The following is a 25,776-nucleotide window of genomic DNA, read 5'->3' as shown; positions in this document are numbered from 1 at the left end:
CTCACACAACCATAGACAACTAGTCCAGTTCCCCTTATCTCAGTCTTGTCCAGAGGGTAACATTCCAGAGAGCCAACGGCCTGCTCATCCAGAGTAAGTCCGAGTAACCTATTGTTTTATCACAAGGCTCTCGGGTTCTTACAGGATGAGTCCCAGCCCCCAGGCTCGTTCAAATGCCAGCCTTTTCTGGGTCTCAGTTTGACTCCCGTCTACAACTTGTTTGTAAAATATTTGTGTAATGTTGGCTTGTGTTAACCATCACAAAGATTTATTTACTTATGTTTTAATTTTTGCATTTCCTTTGTGTGTATCCAATTGTTTATTTAGTTTATTATTATCTCCGCCAGGCGAGAGCCTGGAGGGAATTGTGTGTTTGGTCACGTGTGCGCGTGTTTGTCTATCTGTCTGCAGCTAATCTCGCATACTACTGGGCCGATCAGCCTAATACTTGTTGTTCATGCTGATAGCAGGCCAAGGACCTGAATTCTCAAATATTTTGCATGCATCACAAAAACTATTACACTACTAATTAACGCTAACGTTACAGTGTGAAATATCCACATTGTATAATACCACAAACCTATTTAAAGACACTCCATTTCCAAAATAACGTACATAACCGAAATATTTGAGCAGTAATACTTACATTGCAATGATGACATTTTATCTGTGTTCAGTAGATAAAGACAGAGACAGTAAATCATGCTCTATCCACTTATGTTTTGCTCCAGAAAACGATGAGAGGTCTATCAGCAAATATTTGGCTTAGCTATGCCCAGAAGTCCTCAATAATAATTGTATTTTCCAAGAAATTATGAGAAATTGTTGACAACATTTCATTACGTGCAGCGTCTTTTTCTGCTAACACAGAGTGAATGTGTAAGTGAATGCGATGATAAGAAAATTTTTGGTTACTCTGACCTATAAAACGCTATTCCAAAAGAAAAATCAGACGTTATACATCCCCTTTGAGACTGAGCGGTCATATATTGTCTTGGACAATCCGTTTGTGAATACAGGCATTTGTGATGCCTGGGTACCTTTCAAAATAGCTGTGCGTAATATCACACGTGTTGTTTACGGCATTGTCGCCCTTTTTAGTACAGTCTGGCTTGATTGACAATTCATTTATTCAGTAGGTATAGTAGAGTATAAGCTTTCTAATGATGTATAACATGTCTAATTTTGCTTTTGCTTTTAGCGTTTTATAGGTCAGCGTAACCGAAAATATTCTTATCATCGCATTCACTCTGTGGTAGCAGTAAAAGACGCTGCATGTTGTCAACGATTTTTCATAATTTCTTGAAAAATACTGTTGTTATTGAGGACTTCTGGGCATAGCTAAGCCATATGTTTGCTGATAGACTTATCTGACAGAAGCGGATATAACTGTACCATTTTGGTTGGTTCTCAAATCGCGTAAGCTGGCTTTGTCCACAACGTTCTAAAATTTCGAAAAGCACAGGGACATATTACGACTGCGTCAAACATCTGGAGCAATTTGGTTTGCCTGGAACATGCCAAGGCATAGACCCAGTCTGTTTTTGTTTTGATTTTGCCCGCACGCCAAGGTCTTTGGAAACTACTTCTTCTTCTAATTTCCGGCAGACTAGGCACAGGTAGTGCATTGCTGCCATAGACTGTATAAAAATACACTGGTTAAAAACATATATATACCGTTTTTTTTTAACCTCCGGCCGGTTAAAAACAACAACACATTTGGTCTTTGCAAACGGAAATGATGTACACGTTTATTTGCATATTGAGCGGGGAAGTGAGATCCAATCACAAGTGGTCACTGGAGATGCATGTGGAGATGCATTCTGATGCCAGGTGTGAACTGACATCCGTCTCGACTGAATCTGGATATATCTGGATACAAAGTACAGGTCTGAACAGGGCCATTGATTTACTGTCGCTGTCTCTATCTACTGAACACAGATACAGTTTCATCATTGCTATGTAAGTATTACTGCTCAAAATATTTCAGTTAAATTTTGAAATTGAGTGTCTTTAAATAGGTTAGTGGTATTATATAATGTGGATATTTATCTCTGCCAGGCGTGAGCCTGGAGGGGATTATGTGTTTGGTCGTGTGTGTGTGTTTGTGCGTGTGTGTCTCTGTCTGCACCTAATCTCGTATATTACTGTAATCTTTTCTTGCATGGGTTCAGATTGAACTCATTTATGGAGCCCAGCAAGCTGTGTAAAATGATCTCAGTACCACCACTTATATTTTCACAGGTTTTAATCAGTCCAGTAATTAGGTACAGATGCATGAGCAAGGCGGTCACAGGCTACCGCTAGCGGTACAAACAAATCTTGTAAATCAGCTACGGCTGAATTACCATCTAGTGAAACAGTGACAAACACCAATTCTAAAAGAAACAAACAAAGCACAATTACTATACAACCGACGCACTATCCCCGCCAACATTAAAACAAAAACCCCCACATTCTATTCCATACACAGTATTCAAATAAAACCCATCAGCAACGTAGGCCAAAAAATCGCCGCTTATCCCACCTCACAGCGGGTCGTTCAATCCACTATAGTAGATAATAAAAATATTTATTTCAGTTCGCATCAAAACAAACTTTGTTGCCAATTATTACACATATTAAACTAATCCTTATTACTCTCAGTGCATCGGGAGAAATCGGACAACAGACAACATAGCAATACAAACGTTTCACTTACGATTCAAAGAGCGTGCTTGAATTTGACGGCGCCGCTTCCCTGGCATAAAATGCAATGCTGTTCTCCCAAGTGCATATTGAGCAGATCAAACAGACCTTTATAAAGGGACTACTTCCTCCCTATCGAATTCCCACTTCCTTTGAAAATCCCTACCACAGGGTGAAAACGTCGCTCTTTCACTGGGTCACACTACTGCGCCGATCAGCCTAATACTTGTTCTGCATGCTGACCAAGGGCCTGAATTGTCGAATATTTTGCAACGACAAGTATTTTTTTTGAATGAATTTCCATGATTGTCCATTGAAATACATTGAGTGCTAACTCCACCCCCCCTAACCGGCTGGTAGGGGCCGCAAGTGATCAACAACAGCTTCCATTTGGAATGAAACACCAGCAATGTAAAATGTCAATTTCAACGTGAAAATGGCAACAAAAACAATCCGCCAACTAACGGGGTACGTTAATGTTTGAATCTGTGGCAATTATTTTGTTGGCATTTTCACGTTGAAATTGACATTTCACATCGTTGGCCTTTTGGAATTATTCCTGTCCAGATTTGAAATGAAAGTGCTAGACTATAACATCAACATTAGCTCTGTCTAACACATTGTGGCTGATATGAATGAAATTAGCTAAAATGTCACCACCTTTAGGGTTACTTTACTGAATCAGCGTTTTTGGGCACATGGTAAGAACGTGTAATATTGTATTTGTCTGGTTGCATTGATTGTGTAGCCTCTATTGTTGCATCAGCAAAGCTAACACGCCTGGCAGAGATCTGCACTCTACTGAGTGCACTCTTCTAGTTTTCTTAGTGGTTTGGGTAGAGGGAGTAAGTTGGAGCGTTTGGAATCAGTGCCAGCCCTGAACTCTTGGGTAGAATTTGTGTCTTTGTTACTGCATAATGGTGTTCAAAATCAAAATTGCAATAAAGCAGTCAATCACAGAGCCTGAACCAGTCACTGCATGACTCTCATTCTCGAGTCTGAACGAGTGTAGTGAACGAACTGGTGAAAAAATCCTTTTAGTTAACGGAGTCCAATGATTCCAGTCCTGGAAAGAACCGTAAACCTGCTTACTCATTTTCTGTCTGTTACTTCACACCAGGCTAGCCAGTGGAAGATGGGCTCCCCCTCTATAGCTGGGTTCATCTCAAAATTTCTTCCCATTGAGGAGTTTTTTCTCATCGCTGCTTGAAGGTTTTCACCTTAAGTATTTGCTATTTGGGGGTTCAGGCCTAGTGTTTGCTCTGTTTCTTGCCTTGCTACTCTGTAAAGTGTCTGTGACAGTTCTCTGTAAAAATCGCTATACAAATAAAATTGAATTGAACATATATGATTGGCTGTTGATGATTTGTAGGCTCTTTTGCATCACACATTTACCCTTTGTAAACCCAAAGCTAGTTGCATATGCAGGTGCTGCTTACAAGATGAGTATAGTGCAAGACTCATATTTTCTCCTGCATCACACATTTGTGTTTGTCACCCTCTCTTTTTCTTTTGGTTTGAAACCACTGTCAAATGTATGTGGTGAACTTCATTTAGCATATTTATTTTCTAGAGGCTTCATATTTTATTGTTGTCATCCTCCAGCCCCTTGAGTGCAGAGCAAACTAGAGGCCAAAGGCTTTTGCAGTCTTAGGCCAAGATGTAGACTAGTTTAGCATATTTTTATGTCTTTGCTTCACAGGAGAGCAAAACAAAACTTTTATCAAACAATACAGTACCTGTAGCCACAATCAGTCTTCTAAAGCCTGATAATAATTGGAAAGGGGACTTGTGTTCTGTGTGAAGACACCCTGGAAAAAATGCTCTGTGATGCCGTTAAAGGGGAACTGCACCCAAAAATGTTTTTACTTTCATTTTTTTGCCATTATTCTGTAAGCCCTTCATGAATGTCACCCTGCAATAAAAATCAAGCAGCTACCATAATGATGTAAGTGAAGAGCCTCTTAGCTAAAAGCAGCAAAATTATCATGTTAGTAAACTAGCTAATGTTTATTTTTTAGGATGTGATGTGATATGTAATGTTGCTAGCTAAGCAGTTACATCTCACATCACATTCTAAAAAAACTAATTAAACATACAAATTGCCATTTCAGAATAAGCCTCTTACTGTTAATTAAAGTTTATAAGTACTTAGGATAACAAAATGGCTAATTTACTGCAAATATAGATGTGGCTAGATTCAGGATCCAAATGCCTTCTGACATTCCCCTCATGTCTGAAACAAATCCACTTGTTTCTCCTCATTGGCTTGGTCTTTTTGCACAGGAGGACATAAAACTCAAAATTGGGATTCTTGGCTTTGCTATTTGTACAGCCCACCACACAACAATGTTGTGACCTTTTCTTTAAATCTTGATCCACTGACTGCTAATACTAGCTCTATGGAGAACAATGGATTATTTTTAAAAAAAAAGTACAGGCAGAGGAACACAGATCTGACAAATATCTGTGAAGTATGACAGAGATTACCAGTGCATCATAGATTTGATTTGAGCATGGTTATTTAGTAATATTTTCAAGGTAAATTCCCGCAGAGTATGCATTTTAAAACACACACATTGTAAAGATTTTGTACAGATTCACACAAAAAAGAATGCAAAGCGGGTAAAAAAATAATTTCCCAATTTTTACCTTGTCTGTCATTGACCCATATACAGTAGATACAGACAGGTTCAGTTGTGTAATCAGGCTGACCCACTGCCTTTATGTAGGGGAGAAGGCAATGGGCATAAAAGCCACTGTCCAGACAAGAGTTGGAATGGGTGAGCAGAGCAATATTTATTTCCAGTCATAAAGCAAAGGGAGAATTTGTGAAAAGGAAGCACATGGTACAACATATCAAACTATTAAAATACATTGGATTAATCTTTCCCAATGGCAATATACTTAAAACATAGATAACCTTACAGAATCTAAACCTTTGCTTTGTAGTAGGAAATACCTCTACAAATGATCAAATAGTGAGGAAAAATAATTAAATCATGTCCATTGTAGCAATCCTCACACGGGGCACCAAAATGTAAGGGGAAATAAATATATATTACCACATTCAATGATCAAATGGTGCAAAAGTATAATCAGCCCCATAATCGATTGTTAAATCATGATTACAAATTTCAACATTAAATATTAGCTAAATTAATAATCAATAATGTAATATGTGTAAGTCCTTTGAGATGGCAGGCTCTAAACATTTATACAAATAACAATCAGACTAATAAATTCTATTCTAAACCTTGTTGTCAAACAAACACATCTAAATTAAAATCCTGAAAGGCTAAATAAGGGAGGATATGGAAAGGGGGACTAGAGTGTTGCATGTGTGTGTCTAGTCATGTGTGTGATCAACAGCATACATGGTGCAGGGGAGAACAAAAGGTCCTCTGATGGAGCAAAGTATGATTTTAGCATGTGATGCTGACATGGCTACAGAGGGCCACTGGAGTTAGGTAGCCAAGTCTACCTACTCCCAGTGCACCTTGCCATTCTAAACACACGAGACCATATATCCAATAAGTTCAGTTAGATATCAGTGCAGGGAAAATCGGAAGCACAGATCTTGGTTAAAGTAAAATGGAAATGGAATTGTAAGCTAATGTTAGTAAGAAAGTATCTACGTTAGCTATGTAGAGCTAGGTGGCTGTGGCTAAGTACAAGCGATGTGATACAATCTAAATGATCAATACCATACTTCAGTGCATTTAAGAAACAAACAAGTTTTCCTCAGCTAAAAATGTGTGGATGATTGTCAGTCTTCCTGCTGGAGTGCAGATGTGTCCACCTGTGTCCAAAGAAACTCTGGCTTTGGTAGGCATCTCTGGATACCCCTTTGCTGCTCTCCTCTTAGCTGCTTGACACGCTGTCTAGAAGAGACGTGCACAAAGCTCGGTTTCTACGGACTCTTCTAGGTCTAATCCCAGTGGGGTTCACTAGGCCGAGGTGCACGTCCTCCAGGCGTCTGGAGATCACATGAGAGAACAGCAACAAATACTTACCGGCAAAAGAACATGACAGACACACTCTCTCTTGGGTTATAGCCACAACCCATGGTACTATCTCCAAGTAAACTTGTTAATTATCCTGCAAGTAAGCTAAAGGAACTGATCCACCACAAGATCAGTTTATTTACTAACTTTACATGTTGTTAGCATTCTTCAACATAGCAACAAGTAATTGCATCTAGCCTATGTACCTTCCTGCAACAGCAAACCAGCACAACTTCCAAATTCCAGACTCCCTTTAAGATACCAGCAACAAGGAAATACCAGCTTCTACAGACAGCACAACAGAAATCCAGAGACAGTGGCCAAGCCAGTTTCCTTGGACCAAAAAAGCCATGGGACCCACCATGCAGACTCATCTGCACTGCAGCAGTAAGACTGACAAACATCCAGCCATTAGCTTATGCCGAGTTCACACTACACTATTGAAGCCCTGATTTTCCGCTCGCCGACAGTTTTTGGAGATCGCCAACAAAGGTCCCAGATCAGAGGCAAATCGGCGTTCGCTCGGCGCTCGCAAATCGGCGCTCGATCGCTATGTGTGAACTGTTCAAAGACGCAATCAGAGAGACTCGCCGATGCATCGCAGACGACTGAAAGGTATCAAGCAGGCTAAATATCTGGATCCGGACCTGTCGGGGAGTCCAAATCCTGTTGTGTGAAGTGTCGTAACTGGCAAGGAGGGTGGCTACGAGCTATAGCCAATGAGAGCGCAAGACCTGGGGTGAGGGGAAACCTGGGGGAGGAGTAACACTTGCAACACGACAACATCAACAAGCATGGCTACATTATGGCTTTATTTATTTATTATTTATTTTAGTTAATTAATTTATGGTTTTATTTTATACATGGTTTTATTTACCTCCAACTCTCTCTGCAGAACAGACAATCCTTGCTGCCCGCATATCCCAATCCATTCTCTCACCCATATTCTTTCCTTTCTCTTCCTGGTTTTTTCGCTGCAAATCAGCGCACAAACAACTTGGATCGCTCTTTTCTTGTGGATATCCATTTTTGGAAGAAAAAAATCCTGGCTGCGTCCGAATAGTTAAAAAAAAAAAAAAACGTCCTATGTCTTTTCCTAACCACTTTTCCTTGACCTCAATGAAAAACGTCATGAGGTTAAGGAAAGATGTGAAGGAGAATTCAAAAGGACTTAGGAAAAGACAACCGCGGTGCTAAGAGAATTCGACTGCACTTACACTAGGCTACGTAATTATGCAACGGTGGATGTTATTGGCGTGCGTCTTCCGTGGTGAAACTACAATGTTCCGAAGATGGACTACTAAAAGCGCATCTTAGATACTTTGCCCCGTGCGTTCTTACCGTGTTGTTTCATGCAGGCTATATAAATGTAGAAAACCTGGTGAAAAATATTACTTCAGTACCAAGGTTGGAATTGAAATAAAAAAGGAATATAGGCTACCAGTCAAAAAAGTGAAACGAAATGGTTGTCACATTGAGAATGGTTGGTCATGCTCACCCTCCTGTCCACTCATATTTATCGACATGAATCCCAATTAGTATGATTGTATGAAAATAATTCATTAAATTTAATGCAAGATAGGCATAGGTTAGGCCTACAAATTTACTACTGTACATATCATCGTTTTTAAGTTTCAAACATGTTGAATTAAAAACATAATCTGGCTAAAAACATCTTATATCCCTTTTTCTTGAAAGACAGACTTCCGTGTTATGGTAAATATGCTGATTATGATCTGATTATAAGCCTATGCATATAATAGCTTAAGAACCACGACACAACTCAGTCATGTTGACCGTTTGTTTTCGTGAACGGCCGAATGGTGCTTCGCTTTAAATGTTGCTGCCGTAAGGAATTGTGGGATGGCATTATCTCCTTTTCTTTCATAAAGGATGGTCCAATATACCCTATGCTAAAGGAGATAAGAAAGGAAGCATTGAAGCACCTTTCCTTAGCATTTAGAGAATTCGAACAGCTCTTATCATGGCTGCCACTTAGATACTTCCGGGTCATTTCACTCAGTTAGGAACCTTCCTAAGCAAAAAAGACTATTTGGACGCAGCCGGGAATTCCTCCTGGCGAAAGATCTTGTAATGTGTGACCCCCTGTCACCGATCAGTCATGTAGTGTGCCAACCAGAACGACTTCAAGATTCCCAATTACAAGACAGAAAGTTGTGGTGTGAACAGTACAGCGATCTGACGACTTTGACAGTCATGTAGTGTGTGCTTGGCATTAGGGAGCTTGTTTTTGTTTCCAAAAAAGTATGTTATCAATTTTATGTAATGTTGCGTTTAGATTATATCACATGGCTTTTTAGTTAGCTACAGCCAAGTAGCCCCACATAGCTAGCTAACATATATACTCTGTTACTAACATTAGCTTGCACTCCACCTTTCTTTGAACCAAGATCTGTGGATGTGAAATCCCCGGTACTAATATACTCTTTAGAGATATGGTCTTGTACAGTATATTTAGGATGGCCATGTGGACTGGGATTAACTAGATGTAGCTAACCTCAGTAGCTGCCTGTAGCCATGTTAGCTTCACATGATAAAAAGCGATTCATAATTCGTTCCATCAAAGGAGACTTTGGTGAACACATGACTACACATGCAGCACTCTAGTCCCCTTTCCATCTGCTCACTTATTTAGCCTTTTAAGATTTTAGGTTAGATGTGTTTAATAAATTCTATTTTTTGAGACTGATTATGAAACTGAGAATATATTTTTATTAAAAACAGACACATTTTGATTATCTATCCTCACTATTCTATAATTAGTAGAGGTATTCCCCCTACAGGTTTATAAGGGAGACCTTGTAATAAAAAATGTATTAGTGTTACACACACTCTGCATGGTCTGACAGCTACAAATCATATACACGCAAACATACACACAAAGAACCCACATCTATTTACAAATATAAACCAGCCAGAGAGAGAGACAGAAACAGCATACATGTGTTATAGGTGTGTGGCAGGACTCGCTTCAGGAGAGAGAATCAGGGCAATCTGGGGCCACATCTACAGGTTAAGGAGGCAGACACACTTGTGTCCCCTTAATAAATCAGCCCAGTTGTGTGTGCCTACTTTACCCCCCAACTTGCCACGACTCCATCTCACAGAGTGAGCACTGGTGCAAAGTATAAAATGGATGCTGTACAACAGGTCTATTCACTGCCTGTGATCCTTCTTAATTACACATTGCAAATAAACTTTAAATTATTTAAGATAAACTTTTTTTATTTATATTTATATTTATTTATTTTCATCTAAACAGTTTACTTTTCATTGGTGATAATTTGAACATAGAAATCAATAAAGTAACTCACATTCACACCAAAATGTAAGTCCTTATGATTTTTGAGTGTGCAGTTTGAATTTTAGAGGCAGTTAAAAATATTTTCAATATTTGCAATATTTCTTCTAGCTCAATCAGCTGTTTATCCTTATGGGACTGTGCTACTGTTGGTGTTGACAGCATGGCATCATGTAAACTTAGCCATCATTTCAAACTTCACATGTGAACTGCATTTGGAGAAGCTCATTTCTTTTCAACTGAAGACTGACACAGAAGATCCAAATACACCAGAGAACTGAAGTTTTTCATTTTTAATGGAGACCAATTCTGAAACAAAACTGCAGTATTTTGCAGCCTGAATAAACAGCAGGATTTTCTCACTTTAAATGATGAGCAGGATTGTTCAAAACAGTATGTACAATTTCCTGAAATCCTAATCTGAAATTCCAGCCCTGAAGAAAACCATGAGGGAAAAGTAAGGAGGACTGAATCCAGCACCAAATGTGGCCAGGAATCCAGATCCATAAGAATATCAAAACAAAGCAATAAAAAAGTTTTTTAAAATGGAACACCCAATCATAATATTTTGCAACTTGAATGGTCCCTACTCTTTGTGAATTCGCATGTGTACTCTCAGAGTGTTTGACTGACCAAAACTCTTCCCGCATAGGGAGCAATGGAATGGACGCTCCCCAGTATGTATCCGCTGGTGTTTTGTCAGCTCTGATTGATACATGAACCCTTTCCCACATTGGGAACATTGGTGTGGACGCTCCCCTGTATGAAATCGTTCATGCGCTGTTAGTTTTGACGCAGAAACAAAATCTTTCCCACATTTTGAGCAGTGGTATGGGCGCTCCTCTATATGAGTTTGTTGATGTTTTCTTAAATTACCTATTTGACCAAAGCACTTCCCACACTGGGAACACTGGTATGGGCGCTCCCCTGTATGTGTTCGCTGATGTGTTGTCAGGTTTGATGCACATCTGAAACGCTTTCCACATTGGGAGCACTGGTATGGGGACTCCCCTGTATGCAGTCGCTTGTGCACTGTCAAGTCTGACTGATATACAAAACTCTTGCCACACTGGGAGCAGTGGTATTGACGCTCCCCTGTATGTGTTGGCAGGTGTTTTGTCAGATCTGATTGATAAATGAAACTCTTCCCACACACTGGGCAGTTCAAGGAGTGCTCCCCTGTATGAGTTCGCTGGTGCTTTCTCAAGTTTGATGCACATCTGAAACTCTTCCCACACTGAGAGCAGGGGAATGGGCGCTCCCCTGTATGAATTCGTTGGTGTATTGTCAGGTGCGACGCAGTTACAAATGTCTTCCCACAATAGGAGCAGTGGTATGGACGTTCCCCTGAATGTGCACGCTGATGTTTTTTCAAAACTGATGCAGAAATGAAACTATTTCCACACTGGGAGCATGGGTATGGGCGTTCACCCGTGTGAATTCGCTGATGCGTTTTCAGATCTGATGCTGATGTGAAACTCTTTCCACAGTGGGAGCAAGTATATGGGCGCTCCCCTGTATGAATTCGCTCATGTTTTTTCAAATCTGATGCAGATGTGAAACTTTTCCCACACCGGGAGCAGGGGTATGGGCGCTCACCTGTATGAATTCTTTCATGTTTTTTCAGATCTGATGCAGAAGTGAAACTCTTTCCACATTGGGAGCAGGGGTATGGACACTCCCCTGTGTGAATTCGCTGGTGTGTTATCAGATTGGATGCATACTTGAAACTCTTCCCACACATGAAGCATGTATGAGCCCCTGTAGTGCCTGTGTGGGAAGGTTTTGGGGTGGGGGTTGTCTTGGGGGCTGTGGGTTGCTGATAGGTGCTACTCCTGGGAGGCAGCATGTTCTCTGCTCTAGTTCTTCCAGAGCTCAGAATCCTGCTGTACTCCTCTGGGTGAACCTTCTCAATGTGCCAGTTCAGGGACGCTTCTTCCATGTGAACAAATGGGCACTGCAAGCAGGCAAAGACCTGAGATGACTCCTCATCACATTGCCCTGAGGAGACAATAGGTGGCACAACATATTAATCTTTAGAACAATAAGACATGTAAACAAGCATGAATACATACACACAATATACAGTCAGGGCTGCAGGTTAACTTTTCCATTGGTGGCACTGGTTCAATCACAGTCACATCAGCACATGACTTAGTCATAACCCCCTCTCAGGGTTTCTTTTTCAAACAAAACAGTTACCTATATTTCTTTGCAGAAAATGTGAAATAGAAAGACAAGGGTCTTCAGTGTGTCTTTGGTATATTGGAAATAAAAGAAACTGAAAAGAAAAAACAGCCTGTTGCCAATAGACTATTAATTAACCAATTGATTGAATTTTTTCAACTCAGACCTGATCTTCATAAATATATTTAAAATCAACGAAAAATAGGTCATCCTATCTTTAGCCTACGTGATGACATGACAATGACAGATACAGTTGTTTAGATCGAAAACGAAAGACATTCGATGGGAACCACAGAATAATGCACAGTCTTGCAATAGGTTTTCACTGATACAGCCTAGGCTATGGAAAATATCTAAACATCTAAATGTGATTAATAAATAGAATAAAGAATGTTTGTATCCTATAAAATTGAATTGCATTGAATTACCTCACTTTGTGCGAACCTTTAAGACTGTTAGGTGTACCCCCCATTTGCTCATTTACTTTTGCTGCAGTGAACTGTTTGGGGAAAAGCTAGAAACAGGGAAATTCACTTATACAGTAGACAAATTAACATAATGTCAAATAAAAGAGTTGTGTTTTGTATTTGGTTGCATATAATTTGCATGCCATGACTTCCTGATGTCTGTGACCTATCCATATCATCAGAGTCTGGATATCTTATTTTCAGGTTGTCCTACAAGCGATACAAAACTCTTTGCATTTGAATGGATCTCTATGGGAATTGGGGGGAAGTGGGACTAGACTCAGCTGTAAATTATGCTGATACAGTACATGAAACACATTTGTTGGCTAAATGGCTTTAAGTCATCAAGGGTCCAAGGTATCAAATGAGCCTCAAACCACCATGCTGCTGCCAGATATGCAGTAGATACAACAAGCATTGTTTCTCCTGATTAATTTTCCTGTTGAACTCAATGGAAAAAATATTCCATACTGTATTAGCATAATTTACAGCTGAATCCCACATTGAAACATCTCTAGGGGTGACAGTGCATTCTCGGGCCTATAGATTTCCTGAACACAAAAAGACTGTGCCGGCGGAATTGCAGATAATGTTCAGAAATGGGAGTAATAGAAGAATCAGAGAGTGCCATTTGTGCAGCCTCATTGTGCTTGTGCATTGCGCTTCTGTGTTGATTATTGCAATAAATTTTGGCATTTTTGGTCCCCCATAATCCTCAGGCCCAAAAATCAATAACTCAATTCTTCATATAAAAATCAATCTCTACCCAAGATCCATTAACTCCATAGTTCAAGAATATTTCATCATCACCAGAAGTTAATTGCTGATGCAGTTCAGTTATAACCCATGATACATGCTATGCAAATTTAACATATCAATTCTCTACATACCTGAAATAGGCTATTTCATATAGGGGTTCATGTGTACTACAATAAGCGTAGCTCAATCTTTTCTGACCGGATTGCCTAATAAGCAACACTATGCATTATGATGCAATAGCTGCAATTCTTGGCCAATTCCTATGACTTACAAAATCCTCACAGCTGTTGTGCAGTGGGAAAGAAAACACGAACGCATTTGAGGAACTGTTTTCGTTTTTTGTTCCTAGAACCTGGTGGAAAAGAGGTTATTGACAATGCATGCAGTGGTTTCCAGCAGCAGACCACCATTCTCTTGGCAGCAGTAAAGGCGGCTGTATAATCAAAACAAAATGGGACAACACGTTTCGAACAAGAGACGAACAAAGACACGGTGTTATGAATTTGGACGGCGTAGTGCAAGCAAGCTACCAGCAATAACTGTTAGCAGGCAGTTTGCAAACAGCCCGCCATTTCCCAGACCTCCCCCTATGTACAATTTGTCCTTGAGCTTTAACTGATGAACATAGTTGCCGATAAAAGAATAATGAATATTGCATGTCGTGGAACTCACAAAGCCCATGTTGCCCAAAAATAAAAAATATAACCAAATGTATGAATGCCTTTATCACTCCACTGTGAAAATATGATTGGTTAACTATCAATTAAGAGTATAATATAAAACATTATAGAATAATTAAGAGAATAATTATAAAACATTCAGGAATGAATAAAGAACTTGTCAGTAATTTTTATAATTTTCTGGATCTTCTGTCATATAAGCAGAAAACAGTAAATCAAGGAGGCAAACGTCTTTTGGCCACTTTTTAATAATATGTCTGAGAGTTTATATGGGTGAACCAATACCTTCTGTATCAGCCAATGAGACGAGGGAAACGCTAAACCACTGTAGTCTCCAGGGTTATTTTTGGCTCAAAATAGTGCTTGACTGGTGACTGTGTGACAGTGACTGCGGTCGGTCTGGCTTCACTTCCACCATCAACTCGACGTGTCGTCTTCCTATATATGCCTACATTTAGAATTTAAAGTTCTGGTCTTCAAGAGACCATCACAATGCATTGAGATATAAGCTATAATTAAAAGTGTGACAAAAATAAAAAATTGGAACAGTTTGAATATTTATTGAAGGATTACATATTTTAAGTACCATATTTGGGGGAAAATATAGCATATACTGAAGGATTTACACATTGTAAGGGGGTCATTTTACAAGAATAGTGGTATTAGGAATCGCAATATATCTTGAAATGTTTTTCACTTCTGCCACTCAAAACAGTGTTACAATATTACTTAAACTTTTAACTTAATGAATTCAGACAAATGCCAGCTTACTGTATTTAAAATATTTTTATACATTCACTCAAATACTTGCACCATCCTTTTTGTCACCCTCCACAACTTTAAAGGCTTTTCAGAATTTTATTTCACAGTTCTATCTGCACAGATGTAGAAAAACAGTGTAGGTTAATACAGTAGAATTCACTTAATTGCACAACACAATAAAATTTCAGGAGAAATCTCTCTACTCTGTCACAATCCTCCCTCATCTCCACCGCTCTGTCTACACTTCCCCTTCCTGCGTCTTTCTCTAACCTGCCAGTTGATCTTGCCACCTCCACCCTCAACTCCTGCCTCTCCCAGTCCCTCGACTCACTTTGTCCTCTTGTCTCCAAACCAGCATGCTCCTCACCCCCCTGCCCATGGCTGACTGAGTCACTACGCTCCAGCAGAACATCACTGCGGGCTGCAGAGAGGAAGTGGAGGAAATCCCGATCCTCTGATGACCTGACCGCATACCATACCCTGCTGGCGACTTTCACATCTGCCCTCACGTCTGCGAAAGCCTCTTTTTTCCAATCCAAGATCAGTGCATGTGTCTCTAATCCACGCAAACTATTCTCCACCTTCTCTTCCCTCCTCATTCCTCCTCCACCCCCACCTCCCTCTTCCCTCTCCGCAGATGACTTTCTGGCCGCCTTTGAAGGAAAGGTGGCTACAATCCGGAACTCCTTCGCCCATCCAGTGAGACCCCCAACCCCCCGGGACAAACCCACAGCCACACTGACCTCCTTTGAAATGCTGGAGGACTCCGATGTATTACAACTCATCACCTCTCATCGTGCAACCACCTGTCCACTTGACCCCATCCCATCTAAAGTTCTCCAATCCATTTCCAGCGAGCTCCTTCCCTATCTGTCTTCCATTGTTAATTCCTCTCTCTCCTCTGGTCATGTTCCATCTGATTTTAAGATGGCTCGTGTTACCCCACTTCTCAAAAAACCCACCTTGGACCCCTCCGATGTAACGAATTATCGACCCATATCCCTTCTACCCTTTCTGTCCAAAACCCTTGAACGAGCAGTTCTTAAACAATTAACCTCTTTTCTCCATCAGAACAACCTGCTAGACCCTCACCAGTCTGGCTTCCGATCCAGGCACTCAACAGAGACTGCACTCCTAGCTGTGACGGAGGCACTTGCCACTGCAAGAGCCTCACGCCTCTCCTCTGTCCTGATCCTTCTTGACCTGTCTGCAGCTTTTGACACGGTCAACCATAAAATACTCCTCTCCACCTTGGCTGAAATGGGAATTGCCGGGACTGCCCTGTCTTGGTTCGCTTCCTATCTTGCAGATAAGACCTACCAGGTCACCTGGAAGGGGCCTGCCTCTGCTTCTCATCCACTTGTTACGGGAGTGCCGCAGGGATCTGTACTGGGTCCTCTGCTGTTCTCCTTATACACCAGATCTCTTGGTTCAGTCATTAATTCACATGGCTTTTCCTATCATTGTTATGCAGATGACACACAACTCTTCTTTTCTTTCCCCCCCTCGGCCACACAGGTCGAGGATAAGATCTCTTCCTGCCTGGCTGACATCTCCACCTGGATGGCCAGCCACCATCTGAAGCTCAACCTCAACAAAACTGAGCTGCTCTTCTTCCCGTGCAAGACCTCCTTGCTTCTTGACTGCCTCTCACTCTGCCAAGAGCTTGGGGGTGGTCCTGGATGACCAACTGGACCTCAAGGAGCACATCAAGGCAACATCACGGTCCTGCAGATTCCTCCTGTACAACATCAGGAGGATTCGACCATACCTGACGACGCACTCCACCCAGCTGCTCGTCCAGGCTACGGTGACCTCTCGCCTTGATTACTGCAACTCTCTCCTTGCAAGCCTGCCAGTTTGTGCCATACAGCCACTACAGATGATTCAGAATGCCGCTGCCCGACTCATCTACAACCTCCCAAAATTCTCCCACGTCACTCCTCTGCTGCGATCACTTCACTGGCTACCGGTCGCTGCCAGGATCCGGTTCAAAGCCCTGACCCTTGCCTACACTGCTGCCAACAGGACAGCCCCCATCTACTTGCAGGACATGACTCAATTCTATGTGCCTGCTCGATCACTCCGCTCTGCGGCAGCAGGGCGCCTTGTAACCCCTCCCACCTGCCCAAAGGGATCACAGAGCTTCTCCACCCTAGCTCCCCAGTGGTGGAACGAACTCCCCGTCCCTCTCCGAACCTCCCCCTCACTATCCATCTTCCGCCGTGGCCTGAAGACTCATCTCTTCAGACTATACCTTGACTAACCACCACCACGCTGTATAAAAAAAAAAAATAAAAAAAAAAAACCCCTTTCCCTGTCACTTGTTACATGTTACCCCATCCCTGCACTTCTTGGTAATTTGTATTTGTCCTAATACTGTAGCTTATTCTTCTGCCTAGTTGGCTTTGCAGATGTTAGACCAGAATAGTGTTCATTGTTCTCGGCTAGAAATAGCTGTACAAAATAAGTAATTGTACCTTACTGATCCCGTGTTCAGCAGTTGTCTACGACCATGAAATGCACTTTTTTTGTACGTCGCTTTGGATAAAAGCGTCTGCCAAATGAATGTAATGTAATGTAATGTAACAACAGATTATCGCATATTTGCATAGAATCCCCATTTCCCGAACCATTTCCCATTTGTTACATTACAAAGAGATAGCATATTTGCATAATCCATTAATGGATATTTAAGATGTTTTTAAGGAAATAGCATCCAATTACACTGCATAATGATCTATAAATATAGGGGAGAGTGGAATCTGTTGTGACACATTTCGTCTTTTATTGATTACTAAGAGGCCGCTTGCATAACAATGACAATATTTTGTACTGAATATTTTCTATCAACTATTGATGATGTTTATTAAACTCAATCGGAAATGTGAAAGGTACAGTTTAACTACCCGTGGGGTCGTTTGTTGTGATAGGCAAGACCTGCGGCTGCTGCTCTTGCTGAATTTCTGTGGCTGGTCTTGCTCGATTGCTTGTGCCTGACACACACTTCACGTTTGTGGTAGAAAGAGTGAGGGGAAGATGTCTGGTGTTGTTTGGAAAAGTTGGTCACAGGACTATGCTTTTAAGTGTGTATTTGATATTAGTTCTCAAGTTTTTAAAAATCCATATAATTATAAGGTAAGATGGTTTTGTTCCCAAAGTGAAAATCTTTGTTGCCATTAGGGGATGGGGGATAGGATCTCCCCCCCATCTGTTAAGCAAGTGGCTAACAAACTAGCCGCTTAGCTAATTCGGCCACCTTCTTGGTAACCAAAGGTTTTTTAGTGTGCTTTTTTCGCCACCCTAGGACAAAATATAATTGTCGTTAGATAGTTTTCCTTTATTGTTACATTCTAGCATTGGCTACAGTTTATTACAATCTGATTCTGGATAAATCTTGGTTGCATTTTGTCCTGAGATATAAAATATTACCTAATACATGAGATCCTTCAGTTATTGCTATCTAGTAAAAGCTAGCCAAGTTAGTTGATTATAACCAGATTTATTCTGGGCCTGGTAGTTATTTTTCATGTTCTTTATTAGTTAGTTAGTTAACTAGATAGTTAAAAGTGCTGTATTTTTATCATCTCCCATTTCTGCTGTTAGTTGTCCATAGCCAACCACGCATTTTAAGTTGTGGCGTTAGGAGAGTTGCTGTTATAAACATGTTTGACCCATATTGGCAGGGTATTAAAAGGTGTGATGACATATATGACGCAAATTAGTGCACAAGTTGACGCATGAAGTGATGTAAAGACTAGAACAGATAAGGAGAGATAAGGAGACACATGGTAAACAAGGAGAGTATAAAAACTAGCGCTGCGGACCACTCAGTACCGTGTGTAGACTGGAGACAGCCAATCCAGACTAACACCACCCTGGCGATGGAAAGGACTCAGGAGCCGAAGCAAGCGAAAGGCAAGCGAAAGCCGAGGAGAGTCCAAGACGGTAGCCAGCCCCGACGCAAGGAAAGGAAGTCATCGCCAGCCGCATATCAAGGCAACTCAGAGACAGGTCCCAGGAGGTGAGAACGTGACACCTACTTCTTGACTTCCCCTGAAACAAAACCACTCAAACAGCTATTTAAGTGGGTAGCCCCCCTGACTGGACGCATCTCTGAACAAACAGAAGCAACTCCTTACTTGAACATCTCAAGCAACTTTTCTTGTGGACATTTCCTCTGGATTAACTGCATCAGTGTGAGTTGAGAAGTCTGTATGCCTTATTAATAATATATAGATATATACCTAGGTTAAACGTGTGTGTGTGTATTGTAACCTTTACTTAGAAGAATATAGACCCGACTATTGTCGTGTTAAGATTAGTTAATAAGACAGCTAAATTAAGTGTGTAAAAGAGCTTAATAAACTGAGCAATTAAGATATACTTCTGGTGTCTAATTACTCTCAAGCCTCATCACCACATTCCAAAAGAACCTTTTTACTGAAGTGCTGCGTGTATATTGGATTATAATAACACTAAATTAAACTAACAAAAAAAATCGTAATAACAATAATGTGGTAGTAAAATGCAATCTGTCATTATCAGCCTTTATCAGTACAAAACACTACCTATAATAGTGTGAAAACCAATGAAATTTTTTTTAAAGCTAAATTTTAGAAAAGGTGGCTTGGGAAGGTGAGGAAACGGGAGAAGAAGTGAAGAAGTAATCATTTGAAATGTCTGTTTAAATACTAGAAATACATTTTTGGAAATTGAGGCTACTATGAATAGTGGGGGCTATGACATAATTGGGATTTCAGAGACATGGTTTGGGGAGGAGGATGGGGATGAATATAATATAGAGGGGTACCAACTCATTAGGAAGAATAGATCCAGTAAAATAAGTGGTGGTATTGCTCTATGTAAAAGAAATTTTTAATGTGCAGGGAATTCCAGAAACTGACCAGCTCACATTGGATTAAGCACATAGGGCGGACATGAAAAGGGCCTTATGGCAAGTGTGTGTTACCAGCTGCCAGCTTCAGACAGTAGTGTGAATTCAATGCTCTTTGGAAAAATAAAACAAGCTTGTCAGGAGGGTGAGACTATTATTAAAGGTGACTTCAATTACCCCGCTATTAATTGGGAATTGATGACAGGACAAGAAAAAGGTGAGGAGGATTTTTTAGATGTTATATATGACCTTTTTAGGCACAGTTTCAGCCTAAAAGAGGGAAGTCAATTCTGGATCTGGTGCTATGTAATGATCATGACAGAATATTTTGGTAATCAAGCCACTTGGGACTAGCAATTATTCTGCAGTTAGTTTGATGAATTCTGGCAAATTAAGAAGGCCTCTACGGCCAGAATTTTGTTTTTTAGATGAGCCAATTATCCAGCAACCTCTAGATGAGCCAATTCATCCAGCAACCTCTACTAATAAAAAATCCTCCTCCCAGACAGCAGAACAAACCTCACTCTGGTAGCCCCCAAAACTCCCAGCACTCTCACCTGAAGCCAAATTTTTGCAACATAATCTTCCCCCCCTCACCTCTAAGCCTTGACCCTCAATGCCCACAGTCCAATCGTGATGCCCTGATTCATGGCATCTCACTCACTTCTTCCCAGCATCCACAATCATCCTGACTTGGACTTCATTCCTGTTCATCACAAACACAGCTGCCCCCCTCAGATGCTACAATGTCAATCCATACCTGTTCATACAACAAACAGATTCTCTCCACTCAGTGTTCCCAGTTCCCCTTCTCCACTATCACCTCACCAGGAATCCTTCTCCCCTGCTTCTTCCTCCTTTGGCCAAACTCCCTCTCCTATAGTCCTCATTATTGGAGACTCCATCATTCGTGATGCAAGTGTTGAGACCGCTAGACCAACCTTTGTCCTACCCATCCCTGGTGCCAGGGCTAACGACATCAAACCAAACTTGAAGCTATAATCACATAAATCATCAACCTACTAAAAAATAGGTATACATGTTTGAACAAATTATGTACTTGTACATAATTTCAAAGAGATTTCAAAAATGAACATTGCCTTGCCTTCAAGCAAGCACATAAAATGTGCCAAGAGGTGATCTTTTCTGGGCTCCTCCCTGTGCGTACAGGTGATGAGATGTACAGCAGACTCCTTTCTTTAAATGTATGGCTCTCAAAGTGGTGTGCTTCTCAGGGGCTTTGCTTTATAAATAACTTGCCTTTCTGCAGATAGCCTGGGCTATTAAAGGGAGATGGTCTTCATCCCAGCCCTGATGGCTCCTACATCCTGTCCAGAAATATTAGTCAAGGATTGAACTATGACTGTTATTGATGCCAGGGTTCTGTCCCCTTAGCATATACCCCTGGCTCAACAAATTCCCTGGACAAATCATGTACCCAAAGACCCCAGGTCATTTCATCTACTGTTTCTAGGCCTCATCACACCTTTAGAAGTTATTACAGATCAAGTGGTGCTAGACACAGCAGTCTCATTTCAATTATTCTACTCCAAAATCCTAGACCAGTTAGTTCAGTTAACCGGCCCCCCTCCTTGCATGCACCCTTAGACTTAAAAAAAAAAGTAAGGGGCTTGGGCTGATGCACCTTAATATTTGCAGAATTCTTCCGAAAATGGATTTAGTGGACATTTGGGTCAACGATACTAATCCTGATGTTTTTGTTTTCTCTGAAACATTGCTAAAAAATTCTATTGAAGATGATTCTATAAGGAATATAATGTTTTTAGATGTGGCAGGCCTAAAAAAGGTGGTGGGGTAGCAACTTATATTAAAAATAACCCACATGCAACTAAATCACTAAGTGTTTCTGTTCCAAAGCAGTTTGAACTGCTAGTCACTAAAATAGAACTAAGTCCTAATGTTAGCCTATATGCGGTAGCAGTCTATTGCCTAACTTCTGCAGCTGCTAATGTCATGAATGCTATAGCAGAACTGCTAGCTCCCTTCCTATCCTCTGAGGTGGTCTATTTTACTTTTATCTTAACCTTAATTGGTTGTCCCCATCCTCCGATTGTTTGAAGTCTACCTGTATTGATCTGGGTTTAAGCCAATTAATTACTGTTCCTACCCGTATAAATTTGAAAGATCCTTCTAAATCTAACGTTAATGATGTAATTTTAACTAATGCTCCACATAAATACATGTCCAGTGGAGTTTTTCCACTAGATGAGTGATCATTGTCCAATAGTGTGCATCAGAGATACTAGAATGCCTGAATCAAACCCCCATTTTATCGCAAAGAGGGACTTCTGAAACTTTAAGGAACAAGGGTTCTTGCATGATCTGTACCATGCCAATTTGTCATGTATCTCTAGTATCCCTGATTATGAGATTATGCGTGACCATTTTTCAACTGTGTTTATCTCCCTGACAAACAAGCATGCACCCATGAGAAGACTTGTAATCCCTGGTTTATATCTGAGCTCACTAACTTGATTCAGTTGAGAAATTAAGCTTGGCTCAAGCCAAATGCACCGGTAGCTCCTTGGAATGGCTGGTCTTCAGACAGTTAGGAAATAATAATAATAATAAACCTTTATTTAACCAGGTTAGTCCCGTTGAGATTCAAAAATCTCTTTTTTAAGGGAGACCTGGCCAAGAAGGCAGCAGCACAAAATGTTACAGACAATATAAAATGATAAACATAAAAACATATATCCAAAGCAAAATGTGTGAAAGAGCATGATAGAGGAACAAAAGAGCAATACAAAAGCAGAAACACAAAGTAAGTACAGTCAAAAGCTAGACAACAGCTTATTCAAAGCAACAACAATTTCCGAGTGACTTTGTTTCCATAGTCTTAACAACTGCCTTGAACTCAGTGAGAGGAACCAGATTCTTAAGCTTCAGCTCTTTCTGTAGGCTATTCCATGCGGAGGGGGCAGAGATCATAAAGGCTTTCCTGCCCATCTACATCCGAGCTTTGGGGAAATAAGTGCTCTACTTCTGTAAGGAATGTAAAATCAAAATATTACTTAAATTCTCTTGCTGGTTCTCATGCTAATCCTGAAAAGTTCTGAAAAATAGTCAACTCAACTAAGCGCAAAGGCTATAACTCACTACTTAATCAAATCAGGCTAAACTCTAGTTTAGTTACGGATCAGAATGAAGTAGCTGATGCCTTTAACCAGCATTTTGTTGCAGTGGGCCATCTTTTTGAGAGAGAATCCAGAATTAATGTTGACATTTCAGATTTGTCTGAGCCTATATCCGAACGAACCCATGATTCTCCAAATACTGCTCCTAATATTGCTGTTACCAGGAACAGAGTTGCCCGTGTTTCTTTTTCTCCATTCACTTTGTGTGAGGTGCTTAGTGATCTCCTGGCTATTGATGCAAAGAAGTTGACTGGAGAGGAACAACTTGACCCATATTTTATTAGGCTTTCTGCTCCTCTGATTGCAGTGCACCTAACTCATATTTTTAATCTCAATATTCTCTCCGGTGTTATCCCTGAAGTATGGAAAGCTGTGCATGTGCTACCACTCCATAAGGGTGGTGATCCTAGCGACATTAATTATCGCCCTATTTCTAAACTGTCCTGCTTGGCTAAAGTATCCCATTCTGAGCAATCACCAATCAGAATTCAGTGATAATCATAGTACAATTTCTGCTACAACTCTTGCGATCAATGGCATAGTGGCCTCTCCAGATAATAGACAACACTGTGCTGCTTTTTGTGGATCTGTCTAAAGCATTCGATACCGCTGATCAGTCCACATTGGATTGGATTGAACTGCCTATAATTGGTTTGGAAACTACCTATCTGACAGATCTCAATGTATGATCATGTTTCATCCAAGTTTCTTAATATAACTAAAGGTGTCCTTCAAGGTTATATTTTAGGTCCTGTATTATTTACAATTTATATGAATAATGTGTTTTTTAATGTAAAGAGTTGCAATCTACATCTTTATGCAAATGACACTGTACTTTATAGTTCTGCTTCTACTGTATCCCAAGCTGTTGAAAATCTGAAGCTCAGCTTCAATGCTTTGCAGAAGGCCCTCTTAGATCTCAAACTTGTCTTAAATTTAGACAAAACTAAATGCATGTTATTTACCAGATCTAAGAGAACAGATTTTACTGAGCAGATGTGTACACTCAATGGTGCCCATATTGAGAGTCTCACACTATAAATATCTGGGTATCTGGATTGATGTAAACCTGACTTTTAAGACTCATATTGATAAATTAATAAATAGAACTACGAGCGATACTTGGTTTCCTTTACAGAAATAGATCTTGTCTCTCATTTTACAGTAGGAGGACTGTTGAGGCAACATTCCTTCCAGTACTTGATTACAGTGATATATTATATAAACACACTGATGCTTCCACCTTAAAGTCTTTAGACTCCATCTATCATTTAGCCCGACGTTACATCACTGGAGATAGGTACCATACTCACCATTGTGTACTGTATCAGAAGGTAGGCTGGCCCTCCCCATCTCAGAGAAGAGACCAACATTGGTTCCTGTTTTTATATAAAGCACTTCTCCAAAAGCTACCTCCTTATATTTTATCTCTTATTGAATGGAGAGTTGGAGCCTATCAGACTCGTTCTCAGGACTGGTTGATCCTCCAGGTGCTGTGGGTCTACTCTGAACTGGGTAAAACTGCATTTAGATATAGTGATCCTCTACGCCTGGAATGAGTTGCAGTGCGCATTAAAGCTGAACTCTTTGATTACCATGGGCCAATTCAGGACCCTGATTAAGAAACTGGCTACCTTTGAATGTAAATGTTCTAACTGAATTGAACTGTTTTTATTCATTTTATTCTATTTTATTATTGATTGGTTTATTTTACATTTTTTAAAATTAATTTTCATATATTCATTTTATCTCTTAGAACCTTTAGCTTTTATCTGTTAGGCTGTTTTTTTTTTGTCATCAGGGCTCCATTGAAAAAGAGACCCAGTGACTCAATGTTATTTCCATGTATAAATAAAGGTTTCTAAACAAGATGCTAGCAAATTTAAGTAATATTGACTGGGTCCAACTTCTTGACTGCTAGACTGTAAATGAAAAGTGGAGCAGGTTCAAAAGGGTTATTCTTGAGACACAATGTAAATTTATTCCAAAGGTATGAAAAAATAAGTTCAAGTTGCCCCAGTGAATGAACAAAACCATATTGGAGAGTTTGAGGGAAAACAATTAAACTGTATGAAATGTAGCCTATAAAAAAGGACTGAGAGTAATAAGGCTGAATATTGTAATATGCGTGCTAAGGTTAAATAAATAAAAAACTATAGGAATTCAAGAGGCTTTTGGAAAGGCATTTTGCCCAAGATGCAAAAAATAATCCTAAACATTTCTTTCAATATCGTAGTAGGAAAAGGAAAGTGAAGGAGGATCTCAGGTTCATGGAAATGAAGGAGCATTGCTTTATAAGAATCAAGATATTGCTGATGCATTAAATAGTTATTTTGTTGAGAGAGTCTCGGTAAAGAAAAGGTTACTAAAAGACTGAAAGGCATATTCAGTACTCCGAATGTCTTAGCAGATATTGAGATAGAGGATGAGGAAGTACAAATAAATTACATAAACTAAAGACAAATAAGGCAGCAGGCCCTGATAGCATATAGCCAAGGGTACTCAAAGAGATAGGTGAGATCATATTTAAACCACTGGCAGGTATTGTTAGACAGTATTTAGAAACTGGAGAAATACCTGAGAACTGGAAGTAACGTAATATAAAACGAATATATAAGAATGATTGTACTGGAAAATCCAGGAAATCACAGGCCTGTCAGTTTAACTTGCAGCATGGTTTTCGTACAGGAAGGTCATGCCTGACAAATCTTCTGGTATTCTTTGAAGACAATAACAAAGCTTATGGTATTACATACTTTGATTTCCAAAAAACATTTGATAAGGCACTAATTGAGAGATAACAAAATGAAGACAACAGGAATTACAAGAAGTATTTCAGAATTGATTCA

The 25,776-nt window shown here is 40.2% G+C and overlaps 1 protein-coding gene and 1 long non-coding RNA gene across 10 annotated transcripts in view; both read right to left on the bottom strand.

The window, feature by feature from the left end:
• Positions 1 to 2,230: 2,230 nt before the first annotated feature.
• Positions 2,231 to 3,074, bottom strand: LOC118225649. The gene is made up of 2 exons (XR_004764870.1): positions 2,702 to 3,074; positions 2,231 to 2,550 (listed from the first exon to the last, which is right to left on the bottom strand). It is a non-coding gene; the product is annotated as an uncharacterized LOC118225649 (long non-coding RNA).
• A 2,388-nt stretch (positions 3,075 to 5,462) lies between these two features.
• LOC118225640 (zinc finger protein 271-like) overlaps positions 5,463 to 25,776 on the bottom strand; it is an 88,894-nt gene continuing 68,580 nt past the window's right edge. For 7 of the 9 annotated variants that reach the window (XM_035414380.1, XM_035414384.1, XM_035414381.1 and 4 more), the window contains one exon: positions 10,291 to 12,018. In XM_035414380.1, the coding sequence (XP_035270271.1) occupies positions 10,604 to 12,018 (1,415 nt within the window). In that variant the 3' untranslated portion in view covers positions 10,291 to 10,603. Of the gene's footprint in view, positions 6,668 to 10,290; positions 12,019 to 18,709; positions 18,929 to 25,776 lie in introns of those variants that run through there. The other 2 variants (XM_035414386.1, XM_035414383.1) reach the window with 2 other exon arrangements.

This window comes from Anguilla anguilla, chromosome 4 (assembly GCF_013347855.1).
Source record: "Anguilla anguilla isolate fAngAng1 chromosome 4, fAngAng1.pri, whole genome shotgun sequence".
NCBI classification, from domain to species: Eukaryota; Metazoa; Chordata; class Actinopteri; order Anguilliformes; family Anguillidae; genus Anguilla; species Anguilla anguilla.
This window is presented reverse-complemented; position numbering and strand designations above follow the sequence as displayed.